The 23,313-nt window shown below is 35.0% G+C and overlaps 1 protein-coding gene across 2 annotated transcripts in view; it reads left to right on the top strand.

Annotated features, from left to right (window-relative positions):
- The window catches only part of KHDRBS2 (KH domain containing, RNA binding, signal transduction associated 2), a 613,407-nt gene that overhangs the window by 464,410 nt on the left and 125,684 nt on the right, over nt 1-23,313 (top strand). Inside the window, exons 7-9 of one of the 2 annotated variants that reach the window (XM_011945629.1) lie at nt 12,846-12,896; nt 13,213-13,241; nt 15,801-15,897. The exons of the other annotated variant lie outside the window; for it this stretch is intronic. Of the exons in view, the coding sequence (XP_011801019.1) occupies nt 12,846-12,896; nt 13,213-13,241; nt 15,801-15,864 (144 nt within the window). The 3' untranslated portion in view covers nt 15,865-15,897. The remainder of the gene's footprint in view (nt 1-12,845; nt 12,897-13,212; nt 13,242-15,800; nt 15,898-23,313) is intronic. 2 annotated transcript variants of the gene reach the window in all.

Raw genomic sequence — 23,313 nt, 5'->3', positions numbered from 1 at the left:
CTGGGTCCCAGACTATGGGTCCAGTCTTTGTTCTGACTCTTGTTACTGCACCCAAGATTTATACTATGTGTGACTCCAGTTTTACATTGATATGTCACTATTAACTTGCATGAAAATGATTTGATACATGAGTTTATGGGCACCATTTTCTGCTTTACTTCTTGCTTTACTCGTAATGTGACTCTATAAATATCTGTGTTTCCCACCGTGCTTAATTGACCTGCTAACAAATAGTTTTAATAAGATTACTGTATTACCTTTTACTAGGTTTTTTGACCTTCTAAGATTTTTTGGGCTTATCTCTTGCTCAATTCAGTTTATTTTTCTAAGCCAGTAACAAAGCAATTTCCCTAAAATTTTCAATCCAATTGGGTGCAGTGGCTCATACCTGCAATCCCAGCACTTTGGGAGGCCAAGGTGGGAGGATTGCCTGAGCTCAGGAGTCACCACAAGCCTGGGCAACACCGTGAAACCCCATCTCTACTAAAATACAAAAAAATTAGCTGGGCATGGTGATGGGCGCCTGTAGTCCCAGCCCCTCGGGAGGCTGAGGCAGGAGAACTGCTTTAACCTGGGAGGCAGAGGTTGCAGTGAGCCGAGATCTCACCACTGCACTCCAGCCTGGGTGACAGAGCAAGACTGTGTCTCAACAACAACAACAACAACATTCTCAATCCCAACTACACACACACATGCACACAATGTCAGCTATATACACACTAAAACGTACATCCATGTTATATTAATAGATATTAGAAAATTAGTTTGAATAGAAAATACTTCTATATAACTCTCTGGAGTTAAAGACTGCATACATTTTTAAAGAATCATTTTATTTGTACTTAATGGTTTTCAGAGTAAATTAATAATTTTAACCCACTGTATAGTAATGAAGAGAAATGCTTTTTTTTAAAACACAACTTAAGGTTCATTTGTTAATTTGACAAACTAATGTGAAGCATCCCCTATGTGTCATGCATACAAAGATCAATAAAAGACAAATGAAAGATAGCAAAAATATACAAAGATAAATACAATATTGTTATCTGCCATCAAAGGTCTTATGATGGTCAGTGTAAAATCTTGTGATAAATGTTTAGTGTGATAAATACTTTAAGAAGCACATCAAAGAACAGGGCAAGGAACAGAGAAGAATGAGGGGACTTGCTGAAATGCAGAAATGGTTACCTCTCAGCAGCCTGAGGGATACACAAAAGGTATATAGAGGAAATGACCTTTGAGCTAAGACTTAAAGTATAATATCTTTTAATGACTTACTCAGTGGTTATGATAAACTCTTGATGCTTTATCAAATGCTAGGTTAATAATGAAATGAAAGATAATTGACAAAAATTAACCATACAAAGAATAATGAAAGGGAGCTTATAACCCTTCACCCACACCTGTAACTTGAAGTTCTGTTTGCTAATCTGAACCTTTTAGGCCTTACTCCTGAAGTTACCTTCTCGGAAATCCTTCTTTTATACCCTCTTAAGATACCGGCACCTTTTCTTTGTAGACTTTGTCAAAATTGGTAATCAGATGTGATCTCTGTGCTTATTTGTGCATTGAAGCATCATGAGATCGTTGAGCTAATATGCAGGATCAGATTGTCACACTGAATCCATTGATCAGAGCTTTTACCCAGCACAAATATCTGTTAAGAATATCAAGGATTCAGGAAATCCAGAAGGCTTGGGCAAAGGACAGAGAGGTCTGAACATCATAGATGTCTCCTAGCTCCTTCTTTCTTGCATCAGACATGCATGTCAGTGCCAGAATGGTCAGTGATGTCTGTAGGTGAGGGCCACAGGGTTACCTCACAGAACAGGGAGGATTTAAATTGTCCAATATCTCCACTTTATACCTGCTATGGACCTAATCATGCCCTTCCCACAGCCCATGAATTCATATGCTGAACTGTCCTCCAATGTGATGGTATTTGGGAACAAGGCCATTGGAAGATAACTGGGTTTAAATGAGGTTGTGAGAGTAAGGTCTTCATGATGGGATTGGCGCCTTTATAAGAAGAGACACTAGAGAGACTGCTATCTCTTTCTGTTAGCCATGTGAGAACACAGCAAGAGGGTGTGATCTGCAAGCCAGAGAGAGTCCTCACCAGAGTCGGACCACATTGGTACTCTGATCTTGGACTACCAGCCTCCGGAACCGTGAGAAAGTTAATTTCTGTTGTTTAATCCACCCAGTCTATGGTGTTTTGTTTAGGCAATCTGAGTGGACAAATATGTACCCCAGAGAGCTGTCCAAGTTACTTTTATTGTCCAAGGAACTATGCCTTAAAAATCCGTAAATACTAGATTTATTGACTCTAATGAATCTTTTAGCAGGAACATCCTGCCTAGCATTTTCAATATGGAAAATTGTTTCCTCCTAACAGGCATCATGTGTCAGCTTACCTGGAGGTTCAGTGGATAAGAAAATAAATGAAGTTCTGGCTTCTCCTTCCCCAAAGAGCAACACTCACATCCCGACTTCTACAAAGTTAGTTGGGGGATCACAGGCAGCCTGCGTTAACATCCTCCTCCCAACTGTAACCTAGAGGAAGAGAGGGACTTTGTGCATTTTGAGCACCACAGTGAATCCTGGGCTTTGCAAGTCATCTAGTGCAGAGCTATTGAAAGAATGAATGACTTGATGATGTTTATTATCTACTGGGTGAAACTATAACTTACGTTTGTTTGTTCTAAATATGCTTCCCTCACTGAAGCCCCAAAAAGTATATACTTCTAGCATGAGGTGATTGAAATAATCATTGAAATGACTGTCCTATATTTTCTAATGAAGTAAGCAGTTGATATAATTTTGTATAGTCTCAATTATTTCCTTGCTAAAATTGCGTTCTAGTAGATATTGAATAATTGAGGAAAAGAACACAGGCCTTGGAATCTTCTAGCTAGCTGTGTCATGTTAGGATGGGTTCACTTTTAATATTGTTTTGGTTTCTGTAACTCACACTGAAAAAAAAATTATGAAAGTACTCTGCTTTCAAAAAACTTGCCAAATTTTATGGTAAGGGTTTATGAGTAGAAATGTCTCCCAAAGAGCCACTGCATTTTATACAAATAAGTGTTTCAAGGGCAGATAGGAAATAGTGAATCATCCTATTATTTTAAACACTCAAAATGAGTTTCTTTAGAGGGCAGAAAGGTAAAATTTATAACTAATTAATGAATACTACCTGTATGGGGCAGGTTGCTAGCATTAACCAGATGACACACTAACTGGGGTAAATGAAAAGAGCTAACAAGAGGGCCATTTCAACTAGGGATGGTGGAGCGTCCAGAAGCCAGTAACAGTAGGAGGCTTTAAAACTCCTCCTCTGAAGGGGCAAACAGGAGGCAATGTTAAGAAATCTGTAAAAGCAGCCACCATGGAAAAGTGGCTGTCAGACAGGAGCCACTGTCAAACATTGGCCCATCAGAAGAGAGCAGATGTGGCAATGGGAGATACATATCCTCATCTTTTTCCCTTTCTTTCCTCTGATTTCGTGCCAGTGCCTGCTCCTGGCTTAACATAGGAGAAAGCCAGGTGTTAAGAGAGCTTGGGGATGCAGTCTAGAGAGGTCTCCTGGTGTACAAAGAAAAGTGGATGAGACAAATTTTAATTATGGGAAGCAAAACCTTAAAATACACCCATAAAACCCCTAAAAAAATGCCACAGTTATTTACATGAAGACCAGGGTCAAGGACTAAAAATAATTCAGGGGAAAAATAAAACATTGGAAAAACTCCTTCTTTGATTATTTGCAACCCAGAAGTATTTTTACATCTATGTTATCAGGTTAAGAATGTCCTATCTCTCCAACAGAGACAAATCATCCAAGTGGTGGCATCTGAATCTAGCACTGCTTCTCACAAAGTTATTTAACCATCAATTTTACAGTGCTTAGTATGTGGCAGGTACTGCTCTAAAAATTTTTTAAATATTGACTTATTTAATTTAATCTTCATACAGTGAGGTGAACTAAGTTCTATTCTCATCATCCCCATTGAGTACACGAGGACACCAAGACTCAAAGAGGTGAAGTAGCTTTCCCTAGTCTACACAGACAATAGGTGGTAGAACTACCATCTGAACCCAGATTCTTGGGCTGTAGGGTCTGTGTTCCTAGCCACTATAATGTGTCACATCCTTTATGGGGGACTTGTTGCATGACTACAAGCACATATAAATTTTAAACTGTCACTATGTCCACATATCAAAGGGAATGATTTTTCTTAGATTAATTTTTACAACCCTCTTAACTGTGTTCATTTACTTGTAAGACCTTTAAAGAAGAAAAGCATTTTCTACTCAAAATCAAACTAACTACAAAAAATATTCAGGATAATTTTGGTGTAAGTACACATAGGTTAGGGCGTTATTTGTCAGAGCTAGAAATTTAGAGGTACATTAGAAGATTAAGTGTGATTAGATACAGAATTATGGCAACTATTTATATGAGCAAATCGAGCATTTACACTGTCAATCCCAAAGACTCAGAATATGTTTTGCCTATGGAAACACTAGTTTAAATTGATAATTCATTTCATTTCACAAGAAAGAAAGTGTGCGCTTTGTCAGATGACAATTCATTGAAAAACATAATGTTTAAAGGTTGCAATGACATTTTATAGAAATACTATTTTAGCATAAATTAGTTTTATTTTCAGACTCTATGTTCTTTTTCTATATGCTTTTGTCTAATGAAATAATTTCCTCCTTGCTTTCAACTAAAATAACATAAATATTAAAGTGAAGATTAACTTTGTGATAAAAAGTTTTGCATCTCTGAAAATTGTCCAGATAAGAATTGTGAAATGATAGATTTTAATAATCTATAGCATAAGCATTTTCCCAGTTTTAATACTGGTGAATATTTGGCAATGTGGACAGTTAGCCATTTGAATGACATGACTATGATTAATGTACTACTCTTATTTTTAAAATGTGTAGTAAATATGATTTTTAGGAAGCTTAGATTTCTGGTAAATATTTAAATATTGTACATAAACAAGTATTTGCAGACAATCTATTTAACTGAATTTGACCACATTATACTATTATGTATAACAAACAGAAATGATTTAATGTCATATTAATAAAACTTAAAATCTCCCTAGTTATGTATGTTATATGAAATTTTCAAAGTATCTTAAATTTCCCAAGAAATTTGAAAGTGGAAATTCTAAAATGCATGTTTTTCAGTGCTCCAATTTTAGTACAAAGTAGAATCCTGCACTTTCAACAGTTGTTGATGTCTTAGTCCATTATACTGCTGTAAAGAACTACCTGAGACTGGGTAGTTTATGAAGAAAAGAGGGTTAATTGACTCACAATTCCTCAGGCTTAACAAGAAGCATGGCTGGGAGGGCTCAGGAAACTTACAATCATGGCAGAAGGCTAAGGGGAATCAAGCACATCTTCACATGGCAGCAGGAGAGAGAGAGAATGTGAAGCGGGAGTGCTACACACTTTCAAATAACCCGATTTTGTGAGAACTCTATCATGAGATAGCACAAGGGGGATGGTTCAAATCCATTAGAAAAACACCTTCATGATCCATTCACCTCCCACCAGGCCCTCCAACACTCAGCATCAAATTTGACATGAGATTTGGGTGGGGACTGAGCCAAACCATATCAGTTGACTAGACAAGATGAATAAAAATGGGAGCATAAGCTTTACCAGATTCAGAGCTTTGTTTATTGTAAACACAACTGCTTGGTACTCTTTGAACTTTTAAAGTTATGCATATCTTGTATTATTAAAATTAAAAAATTTTCTTTTGGGAAAACTCTGAAGATACAAGTAAATATTTTCTGTTTTTTGTGTCACCAAATTAAAAAGAATTGATTGTTAATATTTCTACATGATTTAACTTGGATCTCATATTTTGGAGCATTTATTTCAGACATTATTTCTTCCTTAAGAGATTCATATACACATTTTACTTGTCCTTGATTTCTCAGTTTTAATTTTATAATCTCCAAATTGTGAGTAGCCACACATTTTTGAAAACTGTAAATTTGAACAACCTATACTTCCAGTACAAAGTCATCTTAAATCCACATACTCAGGAGATAAAATGTATGTTACCAGGAAGCAACAATTCATCAATACCTCCCAAAATTCAGGAAAAGCGATAGATAATGGAAAGCCATTTTGAAAGAATTACCTCGTTGATGAGGATAATCATAAAATTAGCTGATTTGTTAAAATATGTATCATGTTCTGAGAGAAGTATCACATAAGACAATATCCTGGAAGAAATATTCTATTTCTGAGTTTGCTCACTTGGCACGTTAGACTGTATCTTTAACCATCAGATAAATTCTTCACAATCTCTGCAATCTCTTTATGTAAAGAAAGGACTTCTTTACATAAAATTGTATAGAGAATAGCAGTGATATTCTGCAAAAGACTGCACACGCTTTATCAGAAAATGTATTTAATTTTAGCTTAATATCAAAAATTATATACAACTTTTAATAGGGCTCCAATATAAACTGAATTTTTCCTCACTGATGATCTGGGGAAAACCTTTAGTGAGAACTAAAAAATGTCAGCAATGTGGTATGCATGTCTCCCCAATCCTCCTTCCTTGGTTGTGGCAGAATATTAAAACATTCTCATGGCCCCTTTGCTACTGAGTCTAGTCAGAGACATAGAATTTACTTTAACTCAGTAAAACCTAGCAACCAACACCTATCAGCTAGCATGACCCCATCATGCATCATTTAACATATATATGTTACCCTAGGCATTGTACTAGACACTGGAGATTTAATAGTAAAAAAGCAAATACCCACATAGGAATAGTGCCTGTCCTTATGCAGATGACCAACTGGTGGAATATGGGGTTACAAATCAGAGAGCTAACTATGATAGACTGTTTCAAGGGTTGTAATCGAAATAATATGAGTTATCATGGGTACAGAGAAAAGAGACTGATCTCTTCTGAGGAGATGTGAGAGAGTATTTAGTTGAGGTTATAACCCGTGTCACAGCTTAGAGAGTGAAGATAGAGTTTGAGAAGGAGACAGCTTGTTTGTAAGACTGCATTGCTGACATAGTGCAGAGAACTGAACACAAAAGCATAGAGCAGGGAGTAGAAACAGGTTAGCTGGAGAGTTAATCTAAGGCTACATAAATAAATAAGAAAAAATTTAGGGTGTTTTAAGAAGTTAGACTTTATCCTAAGAATCACAGAAAACCGTGAGATTTTTAAGTATGCTAAAAAGAGACCTGAGTTTTGTGGAGAATTAGTGAGAGGAGTAGAAGATTGGAAGGGAAACCACATTAGAACATTGAAGCACTGATCAAGATGATAGAAAATGGTGATCTAATACAAGGTCGAAGGTACTGGGGTTGAGGAAAAGTCAAGAGAATAAAGAGAATAAAGTTAACAGAACTCAGTGATTAACTGGACATAGAAAGGGAGGAGGATAGAGGGTCCGGTCTTCTTGACTTGGGAAACTGGGTAAATATCGGCATCATTCGCTGGGATAGGCTATAATAGGATGAAGAAACAATTTGGGAAAAGAAGATGAACTTAGTTTTGGATAGACTGATTTGGAGGTACCTCTAGGTTAGCCTAGAAAAGATAGCTAATTGGCAATGAACAATACAGGTCTAAAGTTTATCAGAAAAAGTTGGTTTGGAACCATACACCTGGCATTTATCCCTAGAGATAGCTATGGAAGTCATTGAAATGAATCAGGTAATTTTTGTTCTGAGAGTATTTTAAGAAAAGAGAAAATGGAAGAATCTCAAATAAAAACATTGAAGGGAATTCATGAAAATTCTTTAGAAAATTTGGCACAATGGGTCAAGTATGTCTTCTGACTACATAAATGAAGATATTTTTATCTGGAGTGTGCATACTAGTAGGTTCAAGCCTTGGACAACTTCAGACACCTATATAATCTATACTATGGTGAATTATTACTCTAACAGAAATACCAGTCATTGGTCTCTAATGGAAAAAAATCTTAGCAATTTGACACCCACTAAAAATGGAAGCAATCCTCAGGACATCTAAAACATAGCTAAAATAAATTCATAGTTTCCAAGGCTTATAAGTGGAAAAAAGAAACTTTATTGCAGCAGTAAAATGAGTCTCCAGCACTCATCACTCTAGCAACCTGCAGATGCATAGTGGGAACGTAGCCAAGGAAAGATAGAAAGAGTCAACTTGCCAACAAAACTTTCACCTTCAATTCAGATAGTTGATCTTAGAAGTGTCATTTTACCTTTTATACTCAGCATTTTAAGTCACTGATACCTGTGCATTAGCATTAAAATGTTTCCACATAGATCCAGCTGAGTCCTCGCTCATATCCTGTGTCCACTAACGATGCAATACAATTACACAAGTTCTACAGAGTACGTTAAAGCAATCCTCAAATTTTAGCAAATATAAAAATTATCTTGAGAGGTTATTAAAATGCAGTGTTACAAACCCCAATCTACACTTCCCGGTTTAAGATGTCTTGCTAGTAGGGTCCAGGTTTTTATACTGTTTAAATAGCACCCCAGTAGATTCTAACAGAGGTGGTCCACAAGCTACATTTTGAAAACCTCTAAAGTAAGAGAGAGTTGAAAGTCAAGTATTCAGGTTACTGAGGGATGCACTTGTTTAATTGATGAGGAAACATAGATATCTCTAACAATGCTTAATCTTATGGAACCAAGGGAAAAATAATAGACAAACAGGTTTAAATCCTGACTCATTCAGCTTACATAGTCATTTGATACCGATTTCCCAATTCTGAGTGAAATTCTCCACATACAGTCAGTAGGAACCTAGTCAGCCCCATTAGAGTAGATATTAGAAACACAAAAGGAAAGAGTGTCACACAAATATGGCTATCCAGGTAGAACATTGATTCTCTCAGTTATCTGTTGTTTACTAACATTCAGTTTATCTCCAAAAAGCCTGTTATTAAAAACCACAGACCTAATAAATAGTTTGACTAAATGTGTTCCACATGCACAGAGAAGACCATAAGAAATCTGCCAGCAAATGAGATCCCTTCTGCACAAATGGATTGTGTAAGTCTGTAGTCTGCAAATTTACATTAAAACAGTTAGGAATACAAATGTGACTTCCAGAAAGCACCTATGAGCAAAAATTATTCCTGACAGGAAGTAGGGATTGGTTTGACCCTCTAATTAGTTTATCTTTCATCGATTCTAAATTGATTTTCCAGAAGTAAACTCTGCCTAAGATCTGAATTTGTTAATCTAACTGCTTAAAATAGCCAAAATATAATTTATATTCTATAACCTTAGGCCCTGTCAAACCCATCTTTTCTTGAATATTCTTTATCTTCTATATAGTATCTCCATTCACCCACTGCTCAAGCCTGAAATCTTGTATTTCATCCTATATTTTTCCATTTTCTCACCTCCCAAATCAAATTCATCAGGAAGTGATTTTGGTTACACTTACAAAACACATCCTGAACGTCCCCATCCATGGTGTGGTCTGATCTGAACCATCATCATCCCTCAGCTAGAATCTCATGAAAGTCCTCTAAAGGCTTTCAGTCTTAACCTTTAATAATCCATTCTTCCTGGGTGCCAGGAATCATCTTTCCAGAATATGAATCAGATATCACTTAAGTGCCAATGGATCTTCAATGTCATCCCATGGTAACTTGAAAAAGTTAACCACAACTACTTTCACAACCAACCAAAGCCACTTGCTACCATCTCCATTAACTTTCTTTCTGGCTCAGACAAGTGGCTGTGTGCATACTGAGAGCAGGGTTCTTGAAACAGACTGCCCAGGCTTGCATCTTGGCTTTACCACTTTCTGGTTTGCGTGAGTTAATGAACCTTCCTGTGCCTCACCTGAAAATAAAGGACAAAATGCTATGCACTTCACAGGGTGTTTGACAATGCTTTTTATTGTTGAGAACTTCACATTTGTTCATTATTCGGGACTTTGGCCCCTGCTAGTTCCTTTAATCAGACTACTTGTTCCCAGCTCTTGGCTTGGCCATTTTATTCTTATTAGTTGGTTTCAGCTGGAAGTCAGTTGTTCAGACTTATCTTTCCTCATCTGCCTGCTTTTTTCTTTCAAATCTCTTAACATCATCAGTTATCACGTTCATTTGTTTATTTTTCTGTATGTCTTCACCTAAGTGCTAGGAAATAGAAATTTTGCTTTCTCTAATATTGAAAACAATATTTATAAACATGAATCAAATTTAATGTAAGGCCCTATTTGGGAAGAACAAGATTGTTTGTGGACCTCATTTAATCTCAGAAAGAACAGTGCCCTCAGTTACTAATCAATAAAACAAGCAACAAAATGTCAAAAACACAATATTGATATTGTTTATAGATATATCTGTATACAGCATTAAAAATGGGCAGATAAGATATGTATCAACTTGAGAACTGTGTATGTCTCTCAAGAAAGAGGGAATAGCGGAAGAAAGTCGCAGCAGGGAAAAAGTAAGCTCCAACATTTTATTTCCTTAAGTTACATTATATTTGAAAATATTTTGAGAAATTAATATTAAAATGTTTTTATTTAAATCATCAATTAAAATTTGGTGGAAAAATTCTTTCCTGAATCCCTTATTCTCTTAACCCTTCATTTGGCCTCATCTGAATATTAATTTCCTCCAGATCATTTGTATGAATGAAATCATTTTATATTTTACACATTAAATACCTCCTGCCTTTCAAAAGGGCTAAAGATTTGTCAATGGTTGAAATGCATTAAGATATTATAGATAAAATAAGCATCTTTAGAAGAAAATATCTTGGAAAAAATTAAGAGAAAATAGAGAAATTAGAGGAAGTAGTTAATTCAATCATGCACTAAACTAACTACTGAGGGTATTATAGATTTTCCCAAACCTTTTGGGCTCCAAAAAAGGAATTCCTAGTAGCATGCATAAGAATGTATATTTTCTTTGACCTAATAATCAGATTTTTGAGGACATTATTCTGAGGAAAAAATATTGCTCAAAGTAACAGGGAAAAACATTGTTACGGGGAGATAAAACTGGTTTAATTTTTATGCTTATTTTGTTCACTTTGGGGATCTGGAAATCCAGTTTTACTACCCTTCAGGACTTAGCAGATTCTGGAAAAATGGCCTACGATAACCAAACCTACAGGGAATGCATGAGTACAATAAAATATTAATTTCACCACTTATAAAAAGAGGCACACATTTTCAATGACCTTTTTGTCATTTTCATTGTCCAGTGTCAAAAATGTGTGGTGAACATGGAACAACAACATGATCTTGAAACGCATGTCTTCTAGGTACTGGTAAAACCATGTGAATTCACTCTAGCCCAAACCCAGTATGCAGAGACCAGGATCCTTCATGTCCTGGATACTTCTTTCTTAAGTCACTCAGAGATACTGCAGAATTAGCACTCCCAATTTTTTAACATTGGAGCTTCCACTTCTCTTTTTAATCATTATTTCTTCTTTTCATCTTAGTATATTATATCAAATTTCAATAACTTCTTAAGAGTCCCTAACGCCTTTTTTCCATCCTTTTCTCTTCCTCTGTCTCTGTATTGCCTGCTCTCCCTTTTTTTTTTTTTTAACTTAGAGAGGTTTTTCTCTGCCTAATATTCTGATTTTAACAATTGAAAGGTCTTTTTAAAAGAGGAAGGCAGCGAAATATCCTTTCTGAGTGGAACTGATGTGAAGAACAGTAGAGTTGCATCTTATCATAGTAGATATTATCTTGGCAAGTTGAATATGAAAGAATAAGTGAAATTCCTATGTAAATTGTGTGCACTTTTTAGGGATTTTTCCCTGTGATTCAAGCCTCTAGGTTTTAAGATGTGAGATGCGGACGTGTGCTAAAAAAAACTTAATCACTTTAATCTATGGAAGTTGTCGATCAAAATACAGAACTCCACATAGACAGCCTTAGGCATATCAGCACCCTAATTACAGAAAGTCTGGCCTGTCACCAATGTTTTAACACTTGATTTATTTCCCGTTCAATTTGTTCAATAGAGCCAGAGTTAATTGGTTTTCCAAATGAGTATTAAAAATATAAAGATCTAGCTTCATTAAGTGGAAGCTATACTTATTATGCACCAAGGACTTGTAAGTCTATGTAAAGGTTAGTAGGGTGAAATTTCAGGGCATTGTACAGAAAACCACAGCTCTAAGTTGGCACTAATATAGCTAATAACTAATAAATATCCAAAGCCATAATAGTTAGTAAAAACAGAGAAAAGTTTATGAACTAAAAATTCTCCCCAAAACCATAGGTATCTAAACAGACTGTGTAAAAACATAGCATTGTATTTTTCAAATCTAATGCATTTTACTTTCTTTAGAAAGAGATATTTAGATTTTTCTTATAGCAAAGGAAAAAAATGTCTAATGTACCATTGGATATGTAGCACACTGTATTTTTATATAGTGCTTAATATTTCTATAATTGCCATTCTTCCTCAGTACAGCAATGCATTTAATGTGATATTTTGATACCATGAGTGACAAATGGGGGACTAAATAAAGAAACGTAATGTGTATTGGGATAGTTCTGGGCTCCTACATGGACACAAGAAAATCATAAAGTGGTGATTTTCATCTTACCATTTTCCACAATAAGTGCTTTTTTAAAAAACTTGAACACCATCATCAGTAATGTACTGTCAAATGTAACTCTCAAGAAACGCAATCATCACTTTGGAACTGAGTCATCATTCAGGGGGCAGCATTTGCATTCTTTGTAGAAAAACTAGAGAAATCAGATTGCTTTGTGAAAAGTTTTTTAGAAAACCTGAATATTATCTACAAGTATAGAACTCATACCTCTGTACCTCTCCTTAATGTTTCAGCCATCATTACCACTTTCCTTGTTTTTTGATATGGTGGCAAAATATCACCAGGTAAGTTGTCTCAAGTAGAAATACTAAAAATTGAAGCGGACTAACTTCTAGCTACTGCATAAATTGTAAAAGTGTATGGTTTAAATCAGGACAACACTCATAGATTTAAAAGGAATATTTTTCACACTAAAATATTAATATAAAATGTATGTGGGAGAGTTCTAAATGTCACCTTGAATGAATATGGTGAGTTAATTTTGTTTCATTACGTAATATGGCATTCTACATTTTAGTAGATTTATTCTTTAAGAATAAATGAGTCTGTCTTTGCAAAACTGGATTTTCAAAACAGATAACACTTGTATTTGTTTCATAGCATTGTGATAACGAAGTACCACAAACTGGGTTAGTTAAAACAAAAGACATTTATTTTTCTCATAGTTCTGGAGGCTAGAAGTCCAATATGTCAGCAGAATCATACTCCTCTTAAGACTCAGGGTGGACTCTTTCCTTGCCTCTCCCTGGCGTCTACTGTTAGCCATCAATTTTTGGCATTCCTTGGCTTGCAGCTGCATTACTCCAGTTTCTTCCTCTGTCTACACATGTATTCTCTCTGTATGTCTCCATCTTCACACGGGCATCTTCCTTCTTCATATTAGGACACCAGCCATATGGGATTAGGATCCACACCAAGGACTGCCTCCAAATTTGATTGTATCTAAAAAGACCCTATTTTCAAATAAGGTCACGTTCACAGTTTTCAGGAGTTCGTATTTAAAACATATCTCTTTAGGGACACAATTTAACCAATAACAACTCTTTTGTGGAAGTAAGCACTACGCGTAATTATTTAATTAAAATTTAGTTAGTGTTTTAACAAATAGAAGTCTAAGGGATACATTATTCCATCTCACAACAGTGTGCTTTTAGATTTGGTAGAGTGAGTTTGGGCTTACTAAGGAACTTTTGATATTTATGAGTGCTCTATTAAGCTAAGCAGCATGGTTGAAAATCCTTCCTAATACAAAATGTTGTGTTTATTGATTCAGCTTTAATATAAATATACATTATAGCAACACATATTTTGAAAATACATTTATCAGGACTTTTCAATGCAAAGGTTATTATCAACATACAGTATTATGGTAAGTACCAGAGACAAGTTATATGAGAACTGGTCAAGAATAAAGAAGCCCCACAAAGTGGAAGCAGTGTCCAGGACTCATTTACTTGGTTGAGTATATTAATTCCACATATTTCATTAAAAGCAAGGACAAAAATATTTTCTTCCTCAATAATTACTTCAGGGATGGAAGTGTTCACAGAGGCCATATATCCAAGGTCATGGAATTATATGCTGTGTGGAACATACTTTCCCTCTTGCTCATTGCCATTGATCCTAGAGATAATCCCAGCCAACCTCTTGTAAATGCAAAGTCACCAGATCATTTTAAATATATGAATAGACTGGCAAGAATTTGTTACTTTTGCTAAAACCATAAAGTACATACCTCATACTTGTGGGTAAAATAAATCGCATTTGGAAAAATAAAATATTATAGTAGTTCCTTCTTATTTGTAGTTTTGCTTACTGCAGTTTCAGTTACCTGCTGTCAACCATGGTCTGAGAATATTAAATGGAAATTTTCAGAAATAAAAAGTTTGTTAAGTTTTAAACTGTATGCCATTCCGAGTAGTGTGATGCCTTCCCACTCTGTTCCTCCTGGAACATGAGTCATCCCTTTGTCTAGCATATACATGCTGTATATGCAACCTGCTTCCTACTGTAAAGGAAAAACTCATAGTACAATTTTCCCTCTGTATCCATGGATTCTGCATCCATGAATTCAACCAACCTTGGGTGGAAAATATTTGGAAAAAAAATGGGTGGTCCAGAATATTTTCTTGTTGTTATCTCCTAAACAATGCAGTATAACAACTATTTACATGGCATTTACGTTATATTAGGTATTAGAAGTAATCCAGAGATGTCTTAAAGTATACAGGAGGATGTGTGTAGGTTATATACATGTAGGTTATATACAAATACTATACCATTTTATATAAGGAACTTGAGCTTCTGTGCTCAAGTTTAGTTACCTGCAGAGTCCTTAAACCAATCTCTGAAAGATGCTAAGGAACAACTGTATAAACAGAGTTCAGTACTATCCACAGGTCCAGACATCTGCTGGGGATCTTGGATCATATCCCCAGCAGATAAGGGGAGACTACTGTATTTTCACTGTGTTATTTATGCCCATCCCTCACTGCACTCATTTGAACCCAAACAAATCCATGCAATTCTAAACTTTAGGTAAAGTGAAACTATATTAACACTACATATAGTTTTTTGTTTGTTTGTTTTTATTTTTTGAGATGGAGTCTCAGTCTGTCAGCAGGCTGGAGTGCAATGGCGCGATCTCGGCCGACTGCAACCTTAGACTCCCTAGTTCAAGCGATTCGCCTGCCTCAGCATCCCGAGTAGCTGGGATTACAGGCACGCACCACCACACCAAGCTTATTGTTGTATTTTTAGTAGAGATAGGGTTTCACCATGTTGGTCAGGATGCTCTCAATCTCCTGACCTAGTGATCCACCCGCCTTGGCCTCCCAAAGTGCTGGGATTACAGGCATGAGCCACCACCCCCGGCCACATACAGTTTTTAATGTAACTAATTAGCTCTTAGATTGGAGTGTGTTCATTTATTTTAATTTCAGTCATAATGAATTATAGCATAATACTAAAATAGAAGAGAGCAGCAGCTCAAAGTTCTGATGCTTATTCAATAAGTAAACACCATTTCATCCTGAAGAATTCACTTGATATTTATTTGCTACAGGATTCAAAGAATCATAGAATCACTCATTTAAGTGGACTTAAAGGTCAGCTAGTATAGATTTTCAGCCACAGCTTCATAAATAAATGAATAAATTTGTTGCTTTATTTCATTAATCTTGTTGGAGTTCAACCAGATTTAACCCAGGACAAAACTTTTTATCACTGGCATGGAGGTGGGAGTGGGACTGAGTTGTTCAGCAGGATTCTGAACAATAATGAGAGGTAAGTAAAAACAGGAAGCAAGAATGGAGGCAAAGTGCCTAGTGTGTGTCTTACTACTACTTCTAAGCACTGGAAGGTCACCAAGGAGAAAAATATTTTTTCTTTGTTATAATTAACCACTATCTAATTCATTCCAGACAGTGAGTTAATTTCATTTAACTCTTATGGGATTTCACTATATTAATATTGATAAAGTAAAAGCAGTTCTGCTAGTAGAACAGAGCAGAGAACTGAGAATTCAAATGGAAACTACACCCTGCAAGACTGTACTATATAAAACAGATGAACTATACCAAGTAATGACATGCATGACTATCCTGCAAATGACATGCAAAAACAATTAAACGCAAACTCTTCTAATATTAGCTTACTTAAATCTATATACACCATCTCAAAACCACAGACAATAGTGACTCCTCACAGATTAATGTGGTACCAGCAATTCCTAGGTTTGCAAATCCTGCCTGATCCCTGCCAATTCAGTGGTCTCCCTGGTGATGTGGTCTCCTTGCAATAGCATGCTATTAAACCTAGTTTAACAAACTATATAGTTAGGTTCCAATAGCCTTTAGTAGTATAATATTAAGAATAATTCTGAACACAATATTGTCACATTACGGCAAAAAAGATGGTCTTCCATCAGAGTGGCCTATACCTCATTAACTGAACCAACTCTGACTTTCTCATCTTGGATCATCTTTGTTTTTCTCTTGTATGTCATTTTCATAATACCAGAATACTTTTCCATTCTAATTCCTGTATATGTTCGTAGATTTGATTTTCTTAAAATTGTTACTTTCATTTTCTTTTCAATTAAATTTTAATAATACATACAATTTACATATACACGTTTGCTTGTGCACATTACATATAATGATAGAAGCAAAATCTTTTCATTTGTTGCAAACTATGTTAGATTTTGAGAGGCTTCCAAAATAAAATAAGTATCTTCAAGTAACTGAAATTATCATGATCTTAACATACTTGTGAAAAGACATAACTATATATGTATAAATGTGAAAATATGCTGAGGCCAAGGTACAAATGTGAAAATGTACTCAGGCCAAGGGCATTAGAAAAATATATAAATGATTATATCTCAACTCTCAAACTATGGTTTATTATCAATATTTTAAATTTTTGTTTCCTTGTAAGGAATTTTACCACATTAAATATGTATTTATTCTGTTTTACAGAGTAGTGGTTTTTTTATATTTTATCCTTTTATTGGCAAAGTTGACTATGTGAAATGTATTATGAATCTTTCTGATGGTACAATTTCCTTAATATGAAATTCAAAGGCATTAGCCATTCAAAGTTATAAACTAGCTGATTAATGAGTCTTATTTTTCATTATAACATATGATGCATTTATACTAATTATTTTACTTACTTTTGACTTTGGTTCACTTATTTAATATTTATAAACTTTAGTTTCTTCCTGGGTTGTTGGAAAGATTAAATCAGATGATTCATGTGAAGCTCCTCATGAAAGGTCTGGCATTTAGTAAGCATTGTCTCTGGAGTTATTATTTAACACACATTTATTGAGCACCTACCATGTGACAAGCACTCTTCACAGTACTGAGAAGTTAAAGAGGTTTTAGTATACTTTTTATTAGTGGACACTTCAAGGTTTAATTATCTGGAGAATGCAAAATCATATTGGTTATTGTAAAGAGTGCTGAAAGGCTATCTTGTCTTGATGGTTGGAAGAAGATAAGAGAAGGATGGTGAAGGTAAGTGAAATTAGTCACTGTGATTATAAAGGAAGGTAAATTATAAAATTAGCATGGCACCCATGCTAATAACAATGTACATGAAGAATAAAAATGTACATGAAGAAACATCAGATTTTATTGTGGGCTGACTATAAGTCTCAAAGGAGTAAAAGAAGGAATGTTATGACATTTAGGTATCTGAATTGGTAATATATAAAAGCCAACGAGAAAAATGTTAAATGTGTTTAATCTTCAGAACAACAAAAAAAATCCAAGAAGGAGAGGAAATAGATTGAGCAAATGATATCGAAGCTGAGATATCAAGAAACATGTTGGTTCACTCACACAGTCAGAATGGCTATTAGAAAGTCAAAAATAACAGATGTTGGCAAGGCTGCAGAGCAAAAGGAACACATATACTGTTGGTAAGAATGAAAATTAGTTCAGCCACTGTGGAAAGCAGTTTGGAATTTTCTCAAAGAACTAAAAGTATAAGTACCATTGGGCCCAGCAATTCTATTACTGGATATATACCCAAAGGAAAATAAATCATCCTACCTGAAAGACACATGGACTTGGATGTTCACCACAGCACTATTCACGATAGCAAAGACATGGAATCAACCTAGGTGCACATCAGTGGTGGATTGGATAAAGTAAATGTGGTACATATACATCATGGAATACTATGCGGTCATAAAAAGGAATGGAATTATGTTTTTTGCAGCAACATAGATGCATCTGGAAGTCATTATCCTAAGCAAATTAATGCAAAAACAGAAAACCAAACCAAATATCACATGTCCTCACTTATAAGTGAAAGCTAAATCTTGAGTACATAAGGACATAAAGTTGGAAACAATAGACGTTGGAGACTCCAAAAAAGGGAAGGAGAGGGAAAGGGCTGAAACACTTATTATTGGGTACTATGTTCACTATCTTGAGTGACAGGATAAATAGAAGCCCAAGCCTCAGTATCATACAATATACCCCTGTAACAAACCTGAATATGTACCTTCCTGAATCTAAAATAAAAATTGAAATTCAAACTTAAAAAATAATAATAAAATAAAATGGTTTTCCATGGGGAGGAATAGGACTAGGGAGTAAAAACAAAAATGCATTTAAAAAACACATTAGTCCTAAATCTCCCTTTCCTTTGTACCCCCCAAAGAACCCGCCCATTCATTGATCTTTAGATCACAATCCATTATTTTACTCTGTTCTTATTTATTAAAGATATAGCTTATTTTATTCAATTCTCAGTCCCTCTCTAAATATTCTAGAAGAGTTTTGTACCTGAAGTCAATATTTTCTCTATGTCTTTATTTTCTTTTTAAATATGTAATAAGCAGTATATATTTGAAAATCTATCCAAAGTCTCTTATGTATGGTAGTATTAATACTCCTTTTTCATTCTAATATATATTTTTATTAAATGTTTACATGATTTACAAATTTGTATGCTTCATTATAATAACAAAGCATATATTATTTGTTAGAGCATACAAGTATGTTGTGACCTGATGAAATGCTGCTCTGGAGAAATTTTCACTGGCTAGGCAGGTGAGAAGAGGTGTAGGAAGCCCAAGGCTTATATACATACACAAAGACCCTGTAAGTATGACTGCCCTGCCACTCCCTTCTGGCCTGTTACTGAATTGGTCACCTCTTAACACCACACGTCAACCTTGGGCCTGACCTCAGCAATGTCACTTTGATCATGTCCCTTCAGGGCATAGTCTAAAGGATGCTAGGCTAGTTAGTAACCTGACCTTGCTCTTAGTATTCCAGAGTGATCAATATTACCATACAGAGGCCATTGCAAGACACTTACTGGTGACCCACTGGCTGGGATCCCAGTCACCCTGAGAAACCGAGGTATGGATGAAGAATGCTGTACCTCAAAGCCATTTGCCTCCTACAAGTGTCTAATTCAGTGATTCTGGATCTTATCTATCATAGTCTACCTTATTTCAAACCCTGTGGGACCTCCAGTTTCTCAATCCTTGCTCCTATAGTATTATTTTCAACATCAATTTTCTTGAGATACTGCTAAAAATGATATCTTTTTCTCTTATACTTTACAACAATTGTCTTTACATTATGAATCTTCATAATGATAAAACTAAAAATATTCAATGACTGGTACGCCAGGATTTCCTCCATGATTTATACAGTCAATCCTTGTTACAGTATAAAAACTGCAATATTTGTTCATAGCCTTGAAGTGATTGAAAACAAGAGGTTGTCAGGTAGGGTCTTGATCAGAATGTGTCTTAAGAAGCTCCATCACATTTGTCAGATAAGTTTTTGAGGTTGACATTTTCTGGGCACAGCAGTTTAACCTGACATTGGTTTGCAAAGCTTAATAAAAAGATTTTGCAAACCACATTAGTTTAAGTATCAATAAAATATTGGCTTTAGGATTTTTTTATTGATTTGACATCAGCTCAGAAGAAGGCAGGAGTATGAGGGTCAATTTTTTTCTTAAGGTATTTTGTAGAGACCTGTTCTAATAATAGCTCAGATATTACAATAGCTAAGCATTTCAGGCTTGTGTACAGTAATATCCTTTTGCATGAAAAGTTGCCCAAGTTTCTAGCTAGCCAAATGTCAAAGCATGTATTTGGGCTGTAAACTAATTGGTAGCAAAACTCATTAAGAATTCTGGTTGCAGTAATAGCTTTTCTTCTATTGCCATTGCCTTTAATGAGAAGCAGAACAACAGAAGCCACATTACTGGTCTGACAATTTGTTCTATTGATTTATTATGCCTGCTCTGCTGCCATCTACATGAAGGGACTACAAAACATTAGACTGGTATTAGTAAATTTGACTTCTGCAAATATAGTAAAAAGAGGCTAGTGCTTAGATGTGATACCATTGCATGACAGTTTACCTTCTTTTTTTTTTTCCCAGTGGAGTTCACTGGCTAAAACATAGATGAGGAATACATATTCAGAAAGTCATTATTATAGACAATTATTATTTCAGTCATGGAAATAAAGAAATAGATGTTGAATTTAACAAATTTTCTAAGCACATTTTACGCCAAATTTAATCGACTTTCATTTAATGTTCTACTTTTTTCTTCCCTTTATTCATTTTATAGAATTATTTGTATTTTGTTTTAATTCATGTAAAAACCAAGAAGGAAAAAAAGAAAACTTGAATTTAATTTTTAAAAAACAGCGAAGATACATGAAATGCCAATACAGATATATTTTTCACATTCCTATAATCTCTTATCTCATTTCAAATCCTAAAATGTTCAATTTTTCATTTAGTTACAATTGCAGTCATTGAAATACAGAAATGAGGACTGTAATCCAAATCTAACCTAAAACGTGCATTTCTCATTTATCTATTTTTTGATGTTTTATCCTTAATGAGCAGACACTCCAAAGATGTGACTCTGGCAATAGGCATTTTACAGAGTTATATTTAGGAGAAAATTGATCATCTCACTAAGAAATCACATTTACCCTTGGTCAATACTTCTTCAGAAACCTAATGCTAAAACTCAGTTTCATTGTAATTACACTGACTTCTAGTAATAAATGTATTTAATGGAACTAGAACTAGAATTCTGGATATAGTTTCATGTTTATAACCTAACATATAAAATATAAGTTTTATATTTTCTTTTAGGGCACATTTGAATACTCCAACTTCTTATTAATGGATTAGTATCAATTTATACATCTCTCTAGTGGACATATGTAGGAACTGGGTACTGAATGTGATTGTCCCTTGAAAATGAATTCTACTTCAAATATTTAAGAGTAATCAATTTCATAGATTTAAACTACTAGTAGTGGTTGAGCTTACACTCCCACATATTATGTATTACTTGACTTTATATATTTGAAATCATTTTAAATAAAGCTTAAGTAAGTAAATAAGTTTGCTAGTGGAAACATTACTTCTCAAATAAGATGTCCACCGAGCAATAAGATGGAGCTTACTGGATGAACATCCAAGCAGTCACTTTGTTTAAGTGACTGGAAAAGTATTTAATTTGTTCTTCAGATCTCTCCCTAACATGACACTTGATTTAATATTGTTATTCAGTATGAGTCTTATTGCTGGATTGTTATAATCTCAGTATGTAACAGAGTATGTTACATACTGCCATATGATTTTTTTTTTTATTTTATTTTAACATTTAGGTTCAGAGGTACACATGCAGCTTTGTTACATAGATAAACTGTGTGCCATGAGGGTTTAGTGTACACATAGTTTAGTCACCAAGTTAATAAGTATAATATCCAATAGGTATATTTTTCTGATCCTCTCCCTCCTCCCACCCTCTACCTTCAAGGAGGCCCTAGTGTCTGTTGTTCCCCTCCTAGTGTCCATGTGTTTTTGTTGTTGTCTCCCACTTGTGAGACACATGTGGTATTTGGTTTTCTGTTTCTGAATTAGTTCTGCTTAGGATAATGGCCTCCAACTCCATCCATGTTGCTGCAAAGGACATGATCTTGTTCTTTTTATGGATGCATAGTATTCCATAATGTATATGTGCCGCATTTTCTTATCCAGTCTACCATTAATGGGCATTTAGGTTGATTCCATGTCTTTGGTATTGTGAGTAGTGCTACAGTGTACATACATATGCATATGTCTTTATGGTATAATGATTTATATTCCTTTGGGTATATACCCAATAATGAGATTACTGGGCCAAATGGTAATTCTTCTTTAAGTTCCTTGAGGGATTGCCACACTGCTTTCCACAAAGGCTTAACTAATTTGTACTCCCACCAGCAGTGTATAAGCATTCCCTTTCTCCACAACCTCACCTGCCTCTATTATTTTTTGACTTTTTAATAATAGCCATTCTGACTGGTGTGAGATGGTATCTCACTGTGGTTTTGATTTACATTTTGCTAATGATTAGCAATCTTGAGCATTATTTCCTATGCTTGTTGGCCATCTGTATGTCTTCGGTGGTTTCTTATTCACAAAGTAGAATGTTTCATCACAAGAAGGGGATATTTTGCAGTAATGTGGACTTTTCATCCTGAAAAAAATGGTTTGACATAACTAAGACAGTGAGTAAAATATAAGCTTAATTTAGCTACCACACAATGTGTACATACATGTATCAAAACTTTATGTTGTACATCATTAATATATATAATTTTTATTTAATTACAAAATAAAAATTAAAAATTGAAAAATAAGTTACAACTTGTAAAATTTAGCCAGTATCTATAGAAATTAGGCTTTTCTTTGAAATAATAGAAGGCAAAACAAAACTAGTAACTAGATTACATCAACATTTAAAATTCAAATGTGATAATATCATAATAAGAATATTTCCGTTTGGGAAATCAGATCCCTATACCAATATAATAACATAATTAAAACACACTTTAAATATAGTGATTATATTGCTTCATTTTAAACAAAGTCCACTTATCTCCTATATAATGGGTGTTCAAATCATCCATTTGCATTTGGGAATGGCTTGGCAAAGCAATTCTGACTTCCATAAATCCTCTGAAATGTAGGTGCAGGTTCCCAAACCTTAATTCCTGACTTCTGTGGACCCACAGGCCCCACACATGCAGAGTACCGTGCATCCCAGCCATGGCTAAAAGGGGCCAACACACAGCTCAGACTGTTGCTTCAGAGGGCGCAAGCCCTAAGCTTTGGACACTTACATGTGTGGGGCCTGTGGGTC

This window comes from Colobus angolensis, unplaced genomic scaffold (assembly GCF_000951035.1).
Source record: "Colobus angolensis palliatus isolate OR3802 unplaced genomic scaffold, Cang.pa_1.0 Scaffold241, whole genome shotgun sequence".
Taxonomy (NCBI): domain Eukaryota; kingdom Metazoa; phylum Chordata; class Mammalia; order Primates; family Cercopithecidae; genus Colobus; species Colobus angolensis.
Note: the sequence above shows the minus strand (reverse complement) of the source record. Positions and strands in the feature narration are given on the sequence as shown.